Source organism: Carcharodon carcharias, chromosome 18 (genome assembly GCF_017639515.1).
Source record: "Carcharodon carcharias isolate sCarCar2 chromosome 18, sCarCar2.pri, whole genome shotgun sequence".
Lineage (NCBI taxonomy): Eukaryota > Metazoa > Chordata > Chondrichthyes > Lamniformes > Lamnidae > Carcharodon > Carcharodon carcharias.
Window position 1 is genome coordinate 24194676 of NC_054484.1, and position 17506 is coordinate 24212181.

General features: G+C 43.9%; 2 protein-coding genes across 19 annotated transcripts in view; one reads left to right on the forward strand and one right to left on the reverse strand.

Moving 5' to 3' along the window:
- Nucleotides 1-4441, reverse strand: part of LOC121290416 (lebercilin-like protein) — a 62029-nt gene extending 57588 nt beyond the window's left edge. The window contains exon 1 of the mRNA XM_041210856.1: nt 4377-4441. The gene's annotated coding sequence lies outside the window, so the exon portion shown is untranslated. The remainder of the gene's footprint in view (nt 1-4376) is intronic.
- An 11599-nt stretch (nt 4442-16040) lies between these two features.
- The window catches only part of sh3bgr (SH3 domain binding glutamate-rich protein), a 43960-nt gene continuing 42494 nt past the window's right edge, over nt 16041-17506 (forward strand). For 17 of the 18 annotated variants that reach the window (XM_041211707.1, XM_041211722.1, XM_041211710.1 and 14 more), the window contains exon 1: nt 16046-16259. Coding sequence is in view for 16 of the 18 variants with exons in the window: in XM_041211710.1 (XP_041067644.1) it covers nt 16215-16259 (45 nt within the window). In the remaining 2 variants the exon portion in view is untranslated. Of the gene's footprint in view, nt 16260-17506 lie in introns of all 18 variants that reach the window. The other variant, XM_041211706.1, reaches the window with a different exon arrangement.

Consider the following 17506-nt stretch of genomic DNA (forward strand, 5'->3'; position numbering starts at 1 on the left):
AAGATTAATCACTTGGTCCTAGTGCTGTTTCAAAAAAATTGTATAAGGGTTGAGATTTCTTGAGCCTTCCGGTAAAGTTTTCCCTTCAAACCTTCTACAACTGTCCCATGGTTGTAGACTCCGAGTTCAACACAAGCCTCACTAGCATCTTAAGCTTAGCCACCAGAGCAGCTGTCTCCTGCTTCTCATGTTACTTAACTAGTCATGTATCTAGAGCTCTCTCTCTCTCTCTCTCTCTCACCTCTCAGGATGACCATCCCTAGAAGACCAATTAACTGCTAATAGAGTTCTTTAGTATGCAAAGGCTGGATTTTCAAGGAGTCAGAGAGACTCCGTGGAGATGTAAAAATGGCAGCTGGGACCTGGTTCCAGGATTCCTGACCCCATTCCCAGGGTTTCCTATTTTCACCAATGCAGGTTAAGAGTGTAGGCTGCTGTGGGTCATGAGTTCACACCTGGCCGGTTCCATTGCAGAGCTAGGCATGTTCTAGTCCCCTGCAATTCTCATGGTGTTGAGCCAGGCTTTTAAAGAGTCAAGGTTCTCAAATCCTCAGAGGAGTCATGAACTCTAGTCTGCATGAGCGAACCTTTTAAGAGGTGAGTTCAGAAGATTCTCCTCCCCTGCTAAGGTAAGGCCTTCAGCCATCTCCCATGGCCTCTCATGCCCCCATGCCAAGCTATGCCCCTCCCCCCACCCCCATGGCTCCTCATGCCCCAATGCCATCATTCTCCTCTACCCACCTCCCCAAGGTCCCTCATATCCTCCAAGCCAAGCCATGCCCCTCCACCCACTCCCGGATCCCCTCATACCCTACGTGCTAAGCCATGGCATTCCATGTCCATTTACCCATTATACACACTATAGAGAACCAATGAACTGTATAGTGACAATAGTATATGTGAAAAATGTTTTTAAAAGTTCATTCATTCATAACTTTCCACTTTCTTAAATAAAACACATTTCACTACAGCCCAATAAACGTGTATCATCCAGACCATTTAAGCATCAATAACAGAAACTTCAAGCTTGAAACCTCTTTATCTTATGTGTATAAACAGTATGCAATTGATAGAATGGATCACAGAGCAAGAGCTGTCAATCAAGCAACATTTCCCTGAGGCTCAGACGTTTAAATGCTCTAATGGATGTCTGGGTTCTCAGCCAAAATGCATAAGAGGCTTAGATGAGAACCCAAACATCCATTAATCTGTCAAAACAGCTGCAACCCAATCCAACCCAACAAGGTGCAAAAAGCTGCAGACACGATCTACTCCTCCCTATAATTAACTTCCTGTTGACCCTTCTTTACTTTTGTTTATCTCCCAGGCTGATTGGTCACATGATCAGTTACTGGAAGCAAAGTGTATCAGTGCTCAAGCATACTGCATCACTCAACGTGTACCATTGTATTAATTTGTTGAAAGAAAATCTTCTTTACATTAATAAACTTCTCATGGCATTGGTCCTGGATAGTTCTTGAATACATACAAAGAAGTTACAAGACAGAAACAGATCATCCAGCCCAACCATTCCATGTTGACATTTATCCTCCACATGAGGAAATTTTTGGCCTCGTAATCTGCATTGTTTTTACAAAAGATAGAACAAAATGCTTGTGCCTTTCTTAATATTTAGTCTTTCTTTTCTGATGCATATTGTGGTTTGGCTTTAAGATCCAGATGATCATATACTTCCTGCTATTGTGTCATAGTAAACTGTAGAGGATTATGTGCATACTGGACATTATAACACAGATGCTCATTAAATACAGTGGTGGATTGTGTGTTACAGGTGATTGTAAAGCTAACAGCTAACAATCAAATTAAAGGCCTGTGGTAGTTGGGGAGGCCAGGGGCCCAACAGCAGAGATGCCTAATGAAGCTAGCTTGAATGTTTTCACTATACAAGAATGAAGTAATCTTAGAGAAAAAGCATTTTTATCTTAGTTATACTCTTAAGAGTACTGAGTTAACTTTTAGGATATATAGAGGGATAGATTAGAAACTTTCTTTTGCTGCTAAGTGAGTGGGGAGAATATTTTTGGTGGAATACGATGGGGGAATATAAGAAATGGAAGCAAGGTTTTGCAAAATATGATAGCTAAATAGCAAAACTGGAAAATAGCAAACTGAGTGAAAATGAAGGAACACAGAGCAGTAGAAATTGGTCATGGTCTGTTCTTGGCTTCTCAAAGTAATGGTTTACAGACAGCTCCCACACATCAACCTCGAGGCCTGAGGCACACTAGAAATTAAGCCCTGAGCCTCACTTCAATATTTGGGAGAACTGCTGGCACCTGTTGTGCCTCCACTTTTCCTATTCAAGAGAACGAGTCTTGTTTTGTTTGACTCGTCATCAGCAACCCTGAGGTAAGTTTGGGGGGGGAGAAGATGGCAATGAAAGGGGAACTATGATGTGCCCTCAGGAGTGCTGTGAAGCCAGGTAAAGCAAGACTCTCCTAACTCCATATCAAACCTTTAAATAAAAAATTACTGATTGTGTTTGTGGCTGCTCATTAATTGCAGTTATTTGTAAGATTCCTGAGCAGAGCAGGCCCAGTTCTACTGAGAGCTGGATAATTTACCCAGGGGGTCCTGGATCAGGTAATGGGCCCCTCATTTACATATGGGTTAAGGTGCATTTTGCACATCCTGGGGGCGTTGCCCTGTGTTCAAAGTCTCACCTAGAAAATACCATTTCACCAAACAATTGAAAAAAGTATTTACTGAAAAATTTGGTCAACATAAATCCCACCTGACAGAAATCTACAGCTGTTACAATATTAAAATACTAAATTTCGGTTTCAGATGTTTCCTTACAGTTTATTTGGAACATACTTTTAAAGTAACACAATAAAATTTACCTTGTCTAGAGCAATGAGCCTCCATGATCTTTCTTGCCCCGTGCCTTTTTTATGTTCTTAGGTTCAACTAGGCCCCAATTTAAAATGAGTTTCCTGATCAAACCTAGTAGAAATTACTTTGTGGGTCCCACTGTTTACAATTAATATGAGGCTCTTTTCCCTGGTTAGTGAGTAAATGGTATTATGCTTAGCCAGAATGTCAGGGATTTGATGCATTGCCTGTGCTGAGTTAGTTGATCTGAGGCCAAGCAGCTGTTGGAATGCTGCATTTGGCCTTCCTGAAGCTAGGGAAGGACAATATTAAGTCAGGCTCCCACTCCTCATCATTATCAAGCGGCCCCTGATGAGCACATTTGTGGAATCAGATCTGCTACAGTTGCCTATCCCTGATAATCAAATGTTCTGCCTGACCAGGTTCATACATACAAAATGTCTACTAAGGTATGGTACAGTCATTTTGTAAATATGTGCTGGCGCTTGCACACCTTCAGGAGCAAAGACTGGAGGAAAGATACAACTATTAATGACGAACACATTGAAATATATGGTAACACTGCATAAGAATTGTTGAATGATACAACACAAAGGAGGCCATTCAGTCTATTGTACTTGTGCCAGTTGTTTCACAGAGTTATTCAATTAGTTCTATTCCCCTCTCAATTATATATCAAATTCCTTTTTGAAAGTTACTATTGAATCTATATCACCACCCTTTCAAGGGGTGCATTCCCAGTCATAACAATTCACTGCAAAAAAAAAAGAAATTCTTTTCTTGCCAGAGATCTTATGGTGTCCTCTGGTCACAGACCCTCCTGTCAGCATAATATTCCACATATCCAACATGAAATCGAGAGCATTTAGCTGAACATAATTATATGATAAATTAAGATACTAAATGTGAAATCACCCATTTAATAGATATCCTTTTGAAAAATGAAATCGTTAAGATCAACCGTAACTATTGTAAAATATACAGCAACTCTTTTTTCGGGAGGAAGCAATGGGAGCAACCTTCTGCTCATTTCTGTTGTTTGTTTTTATTTAAATGCTGATGTCATCAGGAACATGCCTGTCACTGGAAAAGACATCAGTGGATGTCCAACCGCCCATCCTTATCTTTTCAGTATTTATTCCACTCATTTACATTGTCGGACAGTAACCTTCTTCCTATCAGTTTCTTACTTCTGACATCAACACACATCATTCAAACAAAAATGATGGAAACAATCATTTACACTGATGGTCATTCTTTTTGAGGTTTGATGTTATTTTTAAAATAAAGGGTTTTCTGAAGATAAACTTCCCTCTTTGAAAGATGGCCATGTGTGTCACAATGAGATTTGCAACAAACAACTTTCGAAAAATGCCCCTTCCAGGAATCTATTCACAAAGCAATACAAACACAAGCAACATCCGGACAATGCAGCGGGATGTATCACAGGGAGATGATCCTCTGATGGAATCCATCTCACACCTTTCACTAGATAGAAGCGAGTCATAAATATGACTTACCGGCTTATTATGAGACGCCGCTGAAGGAAACACGACACATCCATAGGACATGTACTGGCAGTGAGGCGAACTCGAAGAGTGAATTCCATTGAAATGTAACAAACTGCGCAACAATAGTTCGTGGGAATCGAATGGATACAGCATCAAATATTTAGATTCATCGCCCTGGAAACGGGCGAAGCGGCGCTCAATGCACATGCGCCTAATGTTGCCTCCAGGAAATTGCAATTAATTTCTTCTTCACTCAAGGAACCAAAAAAGAGACTTTACTGCAAGCCTATATATATGTAGCACTGGGATTGGTGTCTGGTGCTCAAGGTAAGCTATTGTAAACATCAGTTACGCTTAGAATCCGACAATGGTTACAACACAGAAGGAGTGGCTCTGGATCCAAAACACCCAGCACAACAGCAACAACCACCTGCGTTGATGTAGCGACTGTAACGTTGTAAAATGTCCGAAGGCATTTCACTGGAATGTAATCAGACAAAATTTGGTGCCTGATCACATAAGAAAATATTAGGGTAAGGTGACCAAAATTTTGTCTAACATGATTGGAAACATTAAGAAGTGCCATAATGGAAGAGCGAGGTAAAAATGCGCAGAGGTTTAGGGAAGGAATTCCAGAGCTTAGGGCCCAGGCAACTACCAATCATCGGGCAAAGGAAATCAGGGATTCATCAGAGTTCAGCACTGGAAGAAAGCAGAAATATAGGAGGGTTGTTGGACTGCAGAAGGTTTCTGGTATCTGGAAGGAGGAGGTCATGGAGCGATGAGAACACACAGATGGTAATGTAAAATTTGAGCTGTTGTTGGATCAGCAACACCAATGTAGGTCAGAGAAGGGGGGGGGGGGGGTGGGTTCGGTGTGGTGGGACGTGACCATCTTTCCTCCAGTTCTACTGACAGTACGATGAACAAGTATTTCCCTAGAGGTCTGGAAAGCACTTCCTAAACCCCTCTGCTTTTCTATCTGCCTCATCACTTTGAGAAGGCTGTTCAAAACTTAGCTGTAAACCTACTTTTGACAATTCCTAGCTGTTGCTTAGGCCCATCTTATCCTTGGAATAGGACTGTTCACTGCCAATTCTACACCATTCTGATCTTTCCATAATCCCTCTAATTAAAGCAGGTCATACCAGCCTGCAGCAGGATGCAGACAACACTCAGATTTGGGCTGATAAGTGTTTTTTTAATTCATTCACAGGATGTGGACTTTGCTGGCTGTGCCAGCATTTATTGCCCATCCCTAGTTGCCCTTGAGAAGGTGGCAGTAAGCTGCCTTCTTGAACTGCTGGAGTCCATATGGTGTAGGTACACTTAGTGTTGTTAGGGAGGGAGTTGCAAGATTTTGACTCAGCGACAGTGAAGGAGCGGCGTTATATTTCCAAGTCAGGATGGTAAGTGACTTGGAGGAGAACTTCCAGGTAGTGATGTTCCCATCTATCTGCTGCCCTTGTTCTTTTAGATGGTAGTGGTCGTGGGTTTGGAAGGTGCTGTCTTGGTGAATTCCTGCAATGCATCTTGTAGATGGTACACACTGCTGCTACTGTGCATCGGAGTGAATGTTTGTGGATGTGGTGCCAATCCAGTGGGCTGCTTTGTGCTGGATGGTGTCAAGCTTCTTAAGTGATCTTGGAGCTGCACTCATCCAGACAAGTGGGGAGTATTCCATCACACTCCTGATTTGTGCCCTGTAGATGGTGGACAGGCTTTGGGGAGTCAGGAGGTGAGTTACTTGTCACAGGATTCCTAGCTTCTGACCTGCTCTTGTAGCCACAGTATTTATATGGCTAGTCCAGTTCAGTTTATGGTCATTGGTAACCCCCAGAATATTGATTCAGTGATGGTAATGCCCTTGAACGTCAAGGGGTGATGGTTAGATTGTCTCTGTTGGAGATGGTCATTGCCTAGCACTTGTGTGGCATGAATGTTACTTGCCACTTGTCAGCCCAAGCCTGGATATTGTCTGGATCTTGCTGCATTTGGACATGAACTGCATCAGTATCTGAGGAGTCGTGAATGGTGCTGATCATTGTGCAATCCTCAGCGAACATTCCCACTTCTAACCTTGTGATGCAAGGAAGGTCATTGATGAAGCAACTGAAGATGGTCGTGCCGAGAACGCTACCCTTAGGAGCTCCTGCAGTGATGTCCTGGAGCCTGGAGCTGAGATGACTGACCTCCAACAATCACAACCATCTTCCTCTGTGCTAGGTATGACTTCAACCAGCGGAGAGTTTTCCCCCTGATTCTCATTGACTCCAGTTTTGTTAGGGCTCCTTGATGCCACACTCGGTCGGATACTGCCTTGATGTCAAGGGCAGTCACTCTCACCTCACCTCTGGAGTTCGGCTCTTTTGTCCATGTTTGAACCAAGGCTGTAATGAGGTCAGGAATTAAATAGCCCTGACGGAACCTAAACTGTGCATCAATGAGCAGGTTATTGCTAACCAGGTACAAGTAACTTCTAGGTGGTGGTGTTCCCAGGTGTCTGGTGTCCTTGTCTTTTTAGGTGGTAGAGATTGTGCGTTTGGAAGCTGCTCACTGTAAAAATTCTGTGATTCAGTCAACAGAGGCTTGGTGAATTTCTGTAGGGCTGTTTATAGATGGTACATGCTGCTAACACTGCTTGCCAGTGGTGGAGGGAATTAATGTTTCAGATGGAGTGCTGATAAGGGCAGCTGCTTTGTCCTGGGTGGTGCCGAGCTTCTTGATTGTTGTTGGAGCTGCACTAATTCAGGCAAGTGGAGAGTATTCCATCACACTCCTGACTATTACCTTGCAGGTGGTGGACGGGTTTTAGGGAGCCAGGAGGTTAGTTACTCGCCACAGAATTCCCAGTCTCTGACCTGCTCTTGTAGCCATAGTATTTATGTGGCTAGTCCAGTTCAGTTCCTGCTTGATGGTAACCCCAGGATATTGGTCGTGAGGGATTCAACAATGGTAATGCCATTGAATGTCATGGGGAGATACTTCGATTTTCTCTTGTTGGAGATGGTCATTGCCTGGCACTTGTGTAGTGCGAATGTTACTCGCCACTTATCAACTCAAACCTGGATGTTGTCCAGGTCTTGCTGCATATGGACACGGACTGTTTCAGTATCTGAGAATAGATCTGAACCCTGCAACAATCACTAAACATCTCCATTTCTGAGCTTATGTGGGAGTGAAGGTCATTGATGGAAAGGCTGAAGATGGTTGGGCCTAGGACACTACCCTGAGGAACTTCTGCACGATGTCCTGGAGCTGAGATGACTGGCTTCAAACAAACACAATTATCTTTCTTTGTGATAGGATTGACTCCAGTGGGTGGGGGAGACACTGAAGTAGTATTCCAGAGGCCCAGCTTAATGCCCTGGGAACTTGGGTTCAAATCCCACCATGGCAGCTGGTGGCATTTAAATTCAATTAATAAATCTGGTATTGAAAGCTAGTCTCAGTAATATTAACCATGAATCGATTGTCATAAAAATGCATCTGGTTCACTAATGCTCTTTAGGGAAGGAAAGCTGCCATCCTTACCTGGTTTGGCCTATATGTAATTCCAGACCACAGCAATGCAGTTGACTCTTAACCACCTTCTAAAATAGCCTAGCAAGCCTCTCGGTTCAAGAACAATTGGGGATGGACCACAAATGCTGGCCTTGCCAGTGACACCCACATCCCATGAAATAATACATTTTTTAAAAGTGGGTGGGATGGGAGTGATTCTCACTAGTGACCAGAATCTTAACTGAATCAGCCATATGAACAATGTGACTACAAGAGGAGGACGGAGACTGGATACTGTGTGATGAGTTAATTAGCCCCTGACTCCCTAAGTGCCTTTCCACAATCTATAAGGCTCAACTCAAGGTTGTGATTGAATACTCCTCCTTTACCTTGACTCCTTACGCAGTCACACAGCGCTCACGAAGTTCGATATTACTCAAGACAAAGCAATCTGCTTGATCAACAGCCCTGCCTCTTACATTGTTATCCAACCCCATCTATCACTGACATGTTGAGTATGTGGTATAGGATTTCCACAGCTTGAGGGGCAGCAGGTTGACAAGCTTACAACAGTACTTCTCAGACCCTCATCTACTACTGAGAAGGACAAGAGCAGCAATGTCATGAGAACAACTTGCCCTCCAAGTCATCATGACTTGGACGTATAGCACCATTCCATCATTGCCACTAGGTCGCGATCTGAAATTCCTTGCCTAGTCATGGTGGAAAAACAGTACCACAAGAAATGCAGTGGTTCAAGGAGGAGGTCCACCACCACCTTCTCAGGGAAACTAGGGATGGAAAATAAATGCAGCCTTTTTGCCCACAAAACAAGAACAAAGGGCAAAATTCTACGGCCCTGTTTTGGCAGGGACAGGGCTGTAAAATGCGGCAGGCCGTTTATAAACACCATTGTCGACAGCGGGAACATAAAATCCCACTGTCGTAAAATTCTGCCCAAAGAGAAAAATGTCTGATGCAGGCTAAAGTTCTCCAACAATGGCTTTGATGGCCCTTATCTGCATAGATTCTGACTGAACTGCATGCATTTTATTCCAGATTAAGGCAGAAAAACTTTCAGATAGCATAGCACTGCACTTGAGCATTCTCTCATAGTTGCCAACTCCCTGCTTTGAGTAGACATACACTTTTCTGATTAATATTTGAGCAACTTGCACTGTGAAGTCAAAGTTCATTGATCTGAAGCTACTTGAACTTATGCTACAATACATCCCAGTTTCAACCATGCTCAGTTGGTAGCACTCTTGCTTCTAAGTCAGAAGGTTGTGGGTTCAATGCCCACTCCAGGACTTGAGCACAACAGTCTAGGCTGATGCTCCAGTGTAGTACTCAGGGGAGATGTAGCACTTTTGGTGGTGTTATCTTTCAGGCGAGAAGGTAAACCGAACTCTGAGGTGGATGTAAAAGATCCTGTGGCACTATTTTGAAGAAAAGCAGGGGAGTTATTCTGGCCAGTATTTATCCATCAACTAACATCACAAAAACAGATTATCTGGTCGTGATCACATTGTTGCTTGTGGGAGTGTGCTGAGCTTGAACTGGCTGCCACATTTCCTATATTACAATGGTGACTACAACTCAAAAGTATTTCATTGGTTGTAAAGTGCTCTGAGCCATCCATAAAATGCAAGTCTTTCTATCTCAGCTCTTCTGCACAAACATTTCAGCAGATGCACATACAATCCGAAACAGAGCTCATCAAAGTCACAATGACATCCTATGTGACTGTGACCATGGTGAAGTATCCCTCCTCATACTTGTCAGCTAGTTCCCATCCTTTGACATTGTCGACCACCATCCTTCTCCAACACCTCTCCTCAATTGTCCAGCTGGATGGGACTACCTTCATCTGGTTCCATTCCTATTTATCCAATTATAGACACTGAATCGCCTCAATGATTTTCTGCTCCAGCACTGTTGCCTTTCATTACCCCAGGGATCAAACATTTGTCTCTTCCAAAAAGTGCTCCAGAGTGATGTCATCTAAAACCACATCAGGTTTGACATGTGTACTAGCTGTCTCAGCAACTCCACTGCCTCTGAAATGTCACTTGGCTTGTCTGATGCCCAGAAGAGCAGAAAATTCCTCCAATTAAATTGATATTTTGCTGTCTTGCCCTTGGCTCAACTCAGCTTCTGTTGAAACCTTCACCATGCCTTTGTTACCTCTAGGTGTGACCTTTCAATGCTCTCCTCACTGACCTCCCACCTCAATAAACTTCAACTCATCCAAAACTCTGCAACATGTATCCTAACTTGCATCATGTCCTGTTCACCCATCACTTCGAGGAGAGAGTGGAGCAAAGGGGGCAGATAGCCAATCCCAAGATAAGGAAAACCCCAAAAATCCAGGGGGAGTCGAAGAGGGGAAAAGTGAAGTTAGGAGCAAGGGGCAGAGAGAAAGGCTCCAAGCTTCAGATTTAAAGAGACAAAAGCTGCAGAAAGCAGAATTGGCTAACTAATAGAAGACAGAGAGTTGGGATAAGAGGGGCATTTTCAGGATGGCAATCTGTAACTAATGGAGAGTCACAGGGATCAGTGCTGGGGCCACAATTATTTACAATATATAAATTTCTTGAATGAGGGAAGTGAATGTTGATACGATCCCAGCTGAGGTTACCCCTGGACAAGCCTGATCCCAGGGTGGAACCCAGCTTGATAGATCCTAACTTTTAATTATTTATTTAGCTACGTGGAGAGTGGCTACTTAACAGATTCACCAAAGGAAAACCCTAAAAATCCAGTGGGGGTGTAAAAGGTCTTGTTAAGTGAAGTTAAGAGTGAGGGGCAGAGAGAAAGACTCCAAACTTCAGATTTAAAGAGACAAAAGCTGCAGAAATCAGGATTGGCTAACTATTTGAAGACAGAGTTGGGATAAGGGGGGCATTTAAAGTGAGAACAGTTTGCAAGAGGCAAGAAAGTCCAAAGAGATGGCTGAAGGTCTGTAACTCTTTGCTATGGGCATGGGAAACAGTGTTGTTCTGTTATAATAAAAAGCAAAATACTGCGGATGCTGGAAATCTGAAACAAAAACAAAAAAAGCTGGAAAAATTCAGCAGGCCTGATAGCATCTGAGGAGAGGAATACAGTTAACGTTTTGAGTACATATGACTCTTCATCAGAACTAAGGAAAAATAGAAATGAGATGAAATATAAGCTGGTTGATGGGGGTGAGACAGGTAGAGCTGGATAGTGGGCCAGTGATGGATGGAGGCAAAGAAGAGATTGCCAAAGATGTCATAGACAAGAGGACAAAGGGTGGTGGTGATATTAGCTATGGAATGTGCTAATGGTGACATTAAGGGTAGAAAGCAGGACGAGAAAATTACAGATAGCCCTAGTGGGGGTGCGGTAGGGGGAAGGGATCGAAATGGGCTAAAAGGTAGAGATAAAACAATGAATGGAAATACATTTAAAAATAATAGAAATAGAAGTAGGTGGGAAAAGAAAAATATATATATATGTTAAAAATATATAAATTATTGGAAAAGGGGGGATCAGAAAGGGGGTGGGGATGGAGGAGAGAGTTCATGATCTGAAGTTGTTGAACTCAATGTTAAGTCCGGAAGGCTGGAAAGTGCCTAGTTGGAAGATGAGATGCTGTTCTTCCAGTTTGCGTTGAGCTTCACTGGAACATCGCAGCAGGCCAAAGATGAACATGTGGGCATGAGAGCAGGGTGGTGTGTTAAAAGCCTGGTGGGGTGAAAAGTGAGGACAAGGGGGACCCTATCATGGCTCTGGGAAGAAGGGGAAGGTGCAAGAGCAGAGATGCGGGAGATGGGTCGGACATGGTTGAGGGCCCTGTCAAATACCATGGGCTTAACTATAGGCCAGTTAGCTTAACATCTGTCATTGGGAAAATGTTAGAGTCTATTATAAAGGATGAAATGGTAAAGCATTTAGAGATACATAATATAATCAAGCAGACTCAGCAAGGCTTCATAAAGGGGAAATCATGCCTGACAATTTATTAGAATTCTTTGAGGAGGTAACAAACAGGATAGATAAAGGGGAACCAGTGGATGTATTATATTTGGATTTCCGAAAGACATTCGATAAGGTACCGACATAAGGATACTTAACAAGATAAGAGCCTATGGTGTTGGGGGTAGTATATTAGCATGGATAGCAGATTGGCTAAATAATACAAGACAGAGAATTGGGATAAGGGGGGCATTTTCAGGATGGCAACCTGTAACTAGTGGATATCCACAGGGATCAGTGCTGGGGCCACAAATTATTTACAATATATATTAATGTCTTGCATGAGGGAAGTGAATGTTGATACGATCACCAGCTGAGGTTACCCCTGGACAAGCCTGATCCCAGGGTGGAACCCAGCTTGATAGATCCTAATTTTTATTTGTTTGTTTAGATACATGGAGAGAAGCTCCTGAACAGAGTCACCAAAGTCAGCTGATGAACTTCTAACAAAAAAATATTGATTCAACAAGAAAAGATAGATTTGTAAGGATAATACAAGTTACAAAAGCAATCTTATACTTTAATGTCAACAGTAAGTACACAGTCCACATACCAATAGGCACCCTGTGGTCAGATAGACCACACTCTGAAACCAAGTGACAGATGCCGCCTCAACCAGGAGTGATGGATCTCTCAACTCCCCTCAGACGCTTGTCACACTGAGCCAACCAGTCTCACTGAACTCCATCTTTCACATGAGGGATTCCAATCTCACTGTCTAAGAACTCGCTTTGAAATCTTCTCCCAAACCAACACTTTCTCTCAGATGCCTTCCGCAAGGGTTCATCTCCAGGGTTTCGAACTCTCCATCCAAGGTTCCCCTTGCCTAGGTCACCACATGCACTCAAGCTGTCTTCCACGCACTCTCTCTCACCAACTCAGCCATCAACAGTACACCACTTCTACCTCCTTCTACCAGCTTCTACCACCTAAGCAAAATCCACAAACAGGACTATCCCGGCAGACCCATCGTCTCAGCCTGTTCCTGCCGTATGGAACTCATTTCTTGCTATCTTGACTCCATTCTCTCTCCCCTTGTCCAGTTTCTTCCCACCTACATCCATGATTCCTCTGACGCCCTACATCATATCAACAATTTCCAGTTCCCTGGCTCCAATCGCCTCCTCTTCACCATGGATGTCCAATCCCTCTAAACTTCCATCCCCCACCGGAATAGTCTGAGGGCTCTCCGCTTCTTCCTCGAACAGCGGCCCGAACAATCCCCATCCACCACCACTCTCCTCCGTCTGGCTGAACTTGTTCTCTCACTGAACAACTTCTCCTTAAACTTGTCTCACTTCCTCCAAATAAAAGGTGTGGCCATGGGTACCCATATGGGCCCCAGTTATGCCTGTCTCTTTATGGGGTATGTGGAACATTCCTTGTTCCAGTCCTACTCAGGCCCCCTCCCACAACTCTTTCTCTGGTACATCGATGACTGCTTCGGTGCCGCTTCATGCTCTGGACCTGGAAAAATTTATTAATTTTGCTTCCAATTTCCATCCCTCCATCATTTTCACATGGTCCATCACTGACACTTCCCTTCTCTTCCTTGACCTCTCTGTCTCAATTTCTGGTGATAGACTGTCCACCAATATTCATTACAAGCCTACCAACTCCCACAGCTTCCTCAACTACAGCTCCTCACACCCTGCTTCCTGTAAGGACTCCATCCCATTCTCTCAGTTCCTTTGCCTCTGTCGCATCTGTTCTGATGATGCCAATTTCCAAAACAGTTCCTCTGACATGTCTTCCTTCTTCCTTAACCGAGGTTTTCCACCCACGGTGGTTGACAGGGCCCTCAACCACATCTGGCCCATCTCCCGCATCCACCCTCATACCTTCCTCTCCCTCCCAGAACCATGATAGGGTCCCCCTTGTCCTCACTTATCACCCCACCAGCCTCCGCATTCAAAGGATCATCCTCCGCCATTTCTGCCAACTCCAGCATGATGCCACCACCAACACATCTTCCCTTCACCAACACCCCCCACACACACACCCCCCCCCCACCCCCCCCCACCGCCCGCCCCCCCCGTCGGCATTCTGTTGGGACTGTTCCCTCCGGGACACCCTGGTCCACTCCTCCATCACCCCCTACACCTCAACCCCCTACATCTCAACCCCCTCCCAAGGCACCTTCCCATTGCAACCACAGAAGGTGCAACACCTGCCCCTTTACTTCCTCCCTCCTCACCGTCCAAGGGCCCAAACACTCCTTTCAAGTGAAGCAGCATTTCACTTGCACTTCCCTCAATTTAGTCTACTGCATTCACTGCTCCCAATGTGGTCTCCTCTACGTTGGAGAGACCAAACGCAGACTGGGTGACCGCTTTGCAGAACACCTTTGGCCTGTCCGCAGGCATCACCCAGACCTTCCTGTTGCTTGCCATTTCAACACACCACCCTGCTCTCATGCCCACATGTCTGTCCTTGGCCTGTTGCAAAGTTCTAGTGAAGCTCAATGAAAACTGGAGGAACAGCACCTCATCTTCCGGTTAGGCACTTTCCAGCCTTCCAGACTTAACATTGAGTTCAACAACTTCAGATCATGAATTCTTTCCTCCATCCTCACCCCTTTTTGATCCCCTTTTCAAATATTTACTTTTAAATTTTTGTATATACACATTTTTTCCCCACCTATTTCTATTATTATTTTTAAAATGTATTTCCATTCATTGTTTTATCCCCACCTTTTAGCCTGTTTTGACCTTTTCTCCCACATCATCCCCTCCCCCCACCCCACCTCAACCTTACTAGGGCCATCTGTCACTTGCTCATCCTACTTTCTACTCTTAATGTCTCCATTAGCACCTCCTTTAGCCAGTGTCACCACCATCAATACTCCTTCGACCTTTTGTTTATGACATCTTTTGCAATCTTTCCTTTGCCTCCACCTATCGCTGGTCTCCTATTCAGCTTCACCTGTCCCACCCCGCCTTAAACAGTATATATTTCACCACATTTCTACTTCTCTTTAGTTCTGAAGTAGAGTCATCTGGACTCAAAATGTTAACTCTGTCTTTCTCTCCACAGATGCTGTCAGACCTGCTGAGTTTTTCCAGCAATTTTTGTTTTTGTTTCAGATTTCCAGCATCCCAGTATTTTGCTTTTATTTTGGCCTATAGTTACCTGTTTTTGTCTCACTCCCTTTTGAGTAAATGTGGCAGTTTTCCAATCCTCTGAGACTTTTCCAAAATCTAAGGGTACTTGGAAGATTACTACCAGTGCATCCACTATCTCTGTAGCTACTTCCTTTAATATCCTGCGATGCAACCCATCAGGTCCAGGGGATGTATCGGTCCTTAGCCCCATTGGGGGGGGGATCCTCCAGGTAGTGGTGTGCGCATTTCTGCTGCCCTTGTCCTTCTACATGATAGTGGTCGTGGGTTTGGAAGGTGCTGCCTAAGGACCCTGGGTGAGTTCCTGCAGTGCATCTTGTAGATGGTACACACTGCTGCCACTGTGTGTCAGTGGTAGAGAGAATGTATGTTTGTGGATGGGGTGCCAATCAAGCAACTGCTTTGTCCTGGATGGTGTCAAGCTTCTTTAGCTGTCTACAGTGCCCTAAAATGTGAAGTAGTTATCTATACATCCTGCACCTTTACAATCTCCATTTTAACAATTTTATTGATCTACAAGTTCTCTGTGGCATTTTCTCTTTCCACCTCAGTTTATAGCTAACCTTCCTGGTCAACTAGCTCACCTGCTGTAAAAATACAGTAATTTTTGTTTATAGTTTGCATATTTAGCAGTGGCGGATTTATTTTTCATATATCTTGACTTGTCAATCTGACCATTCCCACACAAGCCCCATTTACGGAGTGGAAAGGAAATTGCTGCTGCTATTTTCTATCGATAAGGTAAATAGTTGAGTACTCTGTATTTTAGTTTTCACTATGCAAGGACAAAATACAGGCATTTAAAATGATTAAAATTAATGTTTAACTTCTAAACATGTGCAAACTAAACCGCTGCAGTTTGCCGTCCTACAATCTCATTGGTTCGTCCCGTTCACTTGCCATGTAGGGAGGGTGCGCCACTCACACCCGGGGAGGGTATAATGATTGACGGGTCGATCGACCAATCATGAGCCCTCCTACCATTGGTGCAGCGCCATTGAAGCCCCTCGTAGCCAATCAATGCGCGTTAGAGGGGTGGGCCTTAGGTCTCCCAGGCGGACTTCGCTGGCTTTTGCGCAACTGTGCTGCCTTGTGGTGCGCTGAAGCTGCTTTTTGTGCATGGGTGGGAGCTGAGAAGGTCGGGGATCATTGCAGACATTCTTGCCTCGTCTTTTTTTTTTGCTCTTTTTTCTGGGGTCAATCGCTGAGAGAAATCATGGTTATCAAAGTCTTTATTGCAAGCCAGTCCGGTTCCACCGCGGTAAGTGAGGCTTATTTAAGTTTCGTCTCCTTCTCCATGCACCGCGCAGCAGCGTTTCTTTTTATATCCAGTACAGCTGATAACGCATACCAGACCCAGAACAGCAGTCACACACACACACACACACTTACCCACACAGTGCACACAGAATTTTCCAGAACTTAAACTTACTCGTAAAAAAAAATTTAGTAATAAATAATTAAAATCATTTAATTTTGTTTTCGTGTAGAAAGTATTTCACTCATTTTAACAGTTTGGTGTAGCAGGGCGCGAGCTGTATTTACTATATTGCAGATTACAAGTTTTGGGTTTCCACCATGGTTAAGACAATAGGGTAACTGAGCTGTACAGAACTGCAAGGTATCGATTTCAGTCACTGATCACTAAGTTGATTGAGCGAAGTTGAATGTGCGAGCGTTTTGAAAGACGTCAGCCCTCCAGGGCTAGGGAAGAGAAACTTGTTTTTTGGGGTTGCTGGTCTTAATTGCTGTCCAGAGATCCGTGTTGGCAGGGTATCTGTATTAATGTGGCCTTAGCTGTGATGCTCCTCCTAGTCTCTGCTGAGTTAATTGATCTCAGCCTGGATGATGGAGGTGGGGGAATGGTGGTACTCTGACTCAGGCAGGGAAACACCAGCAAGGGTTCCTGTACCTGATTATTGACTGGTAACTGGCTTTGAAAATCTATGCGCGTATGTTTCTAAAAGCTAATTGAAGCTCGCCCTATTGCCCTTTTGGTAAATTGGCCTGGCAACTTTCGCTAGTTACATTTAAGAGTGGCAAGTTCCTGGATAGTGACCATCAGTAAAGCTGCATCCCAACAAAGGCAATGGCATAAGAAAAAGGAGGGGCAAAACTTTGAAAGGAGGCAAAAAATAGTCTAAATTTTTCAAGTTAAATTCTATCTTTCTTAAAATATCGTTTTATTAAGCCTCTTTAGTTAATGGATTAAAGAACAGAACCTGTAAGTAAAGGGCTAAGGCTAAAGTTCCTTTTGATTATGCTTCTTGGAATCGGTTGCAGAAAAAGTGCTTCTAAATTTTACAGGAGTTGTACTTTTTAACTATGAAATTGATCAGAAGGTGCCCACCGTATAAACTGGTTATTGAGCGGAAGAGCAAGAGAGTGGGAAGCTTCGTTTTGTTTACTCATGCTATTCTTGGGCAGATGTAATCTAGTTTTCATAGTCAACAGAAGTTTTGTTCCCTCCTCGCATGTTCTCAGTGCACCTGAGCTATGGAGGGGAAA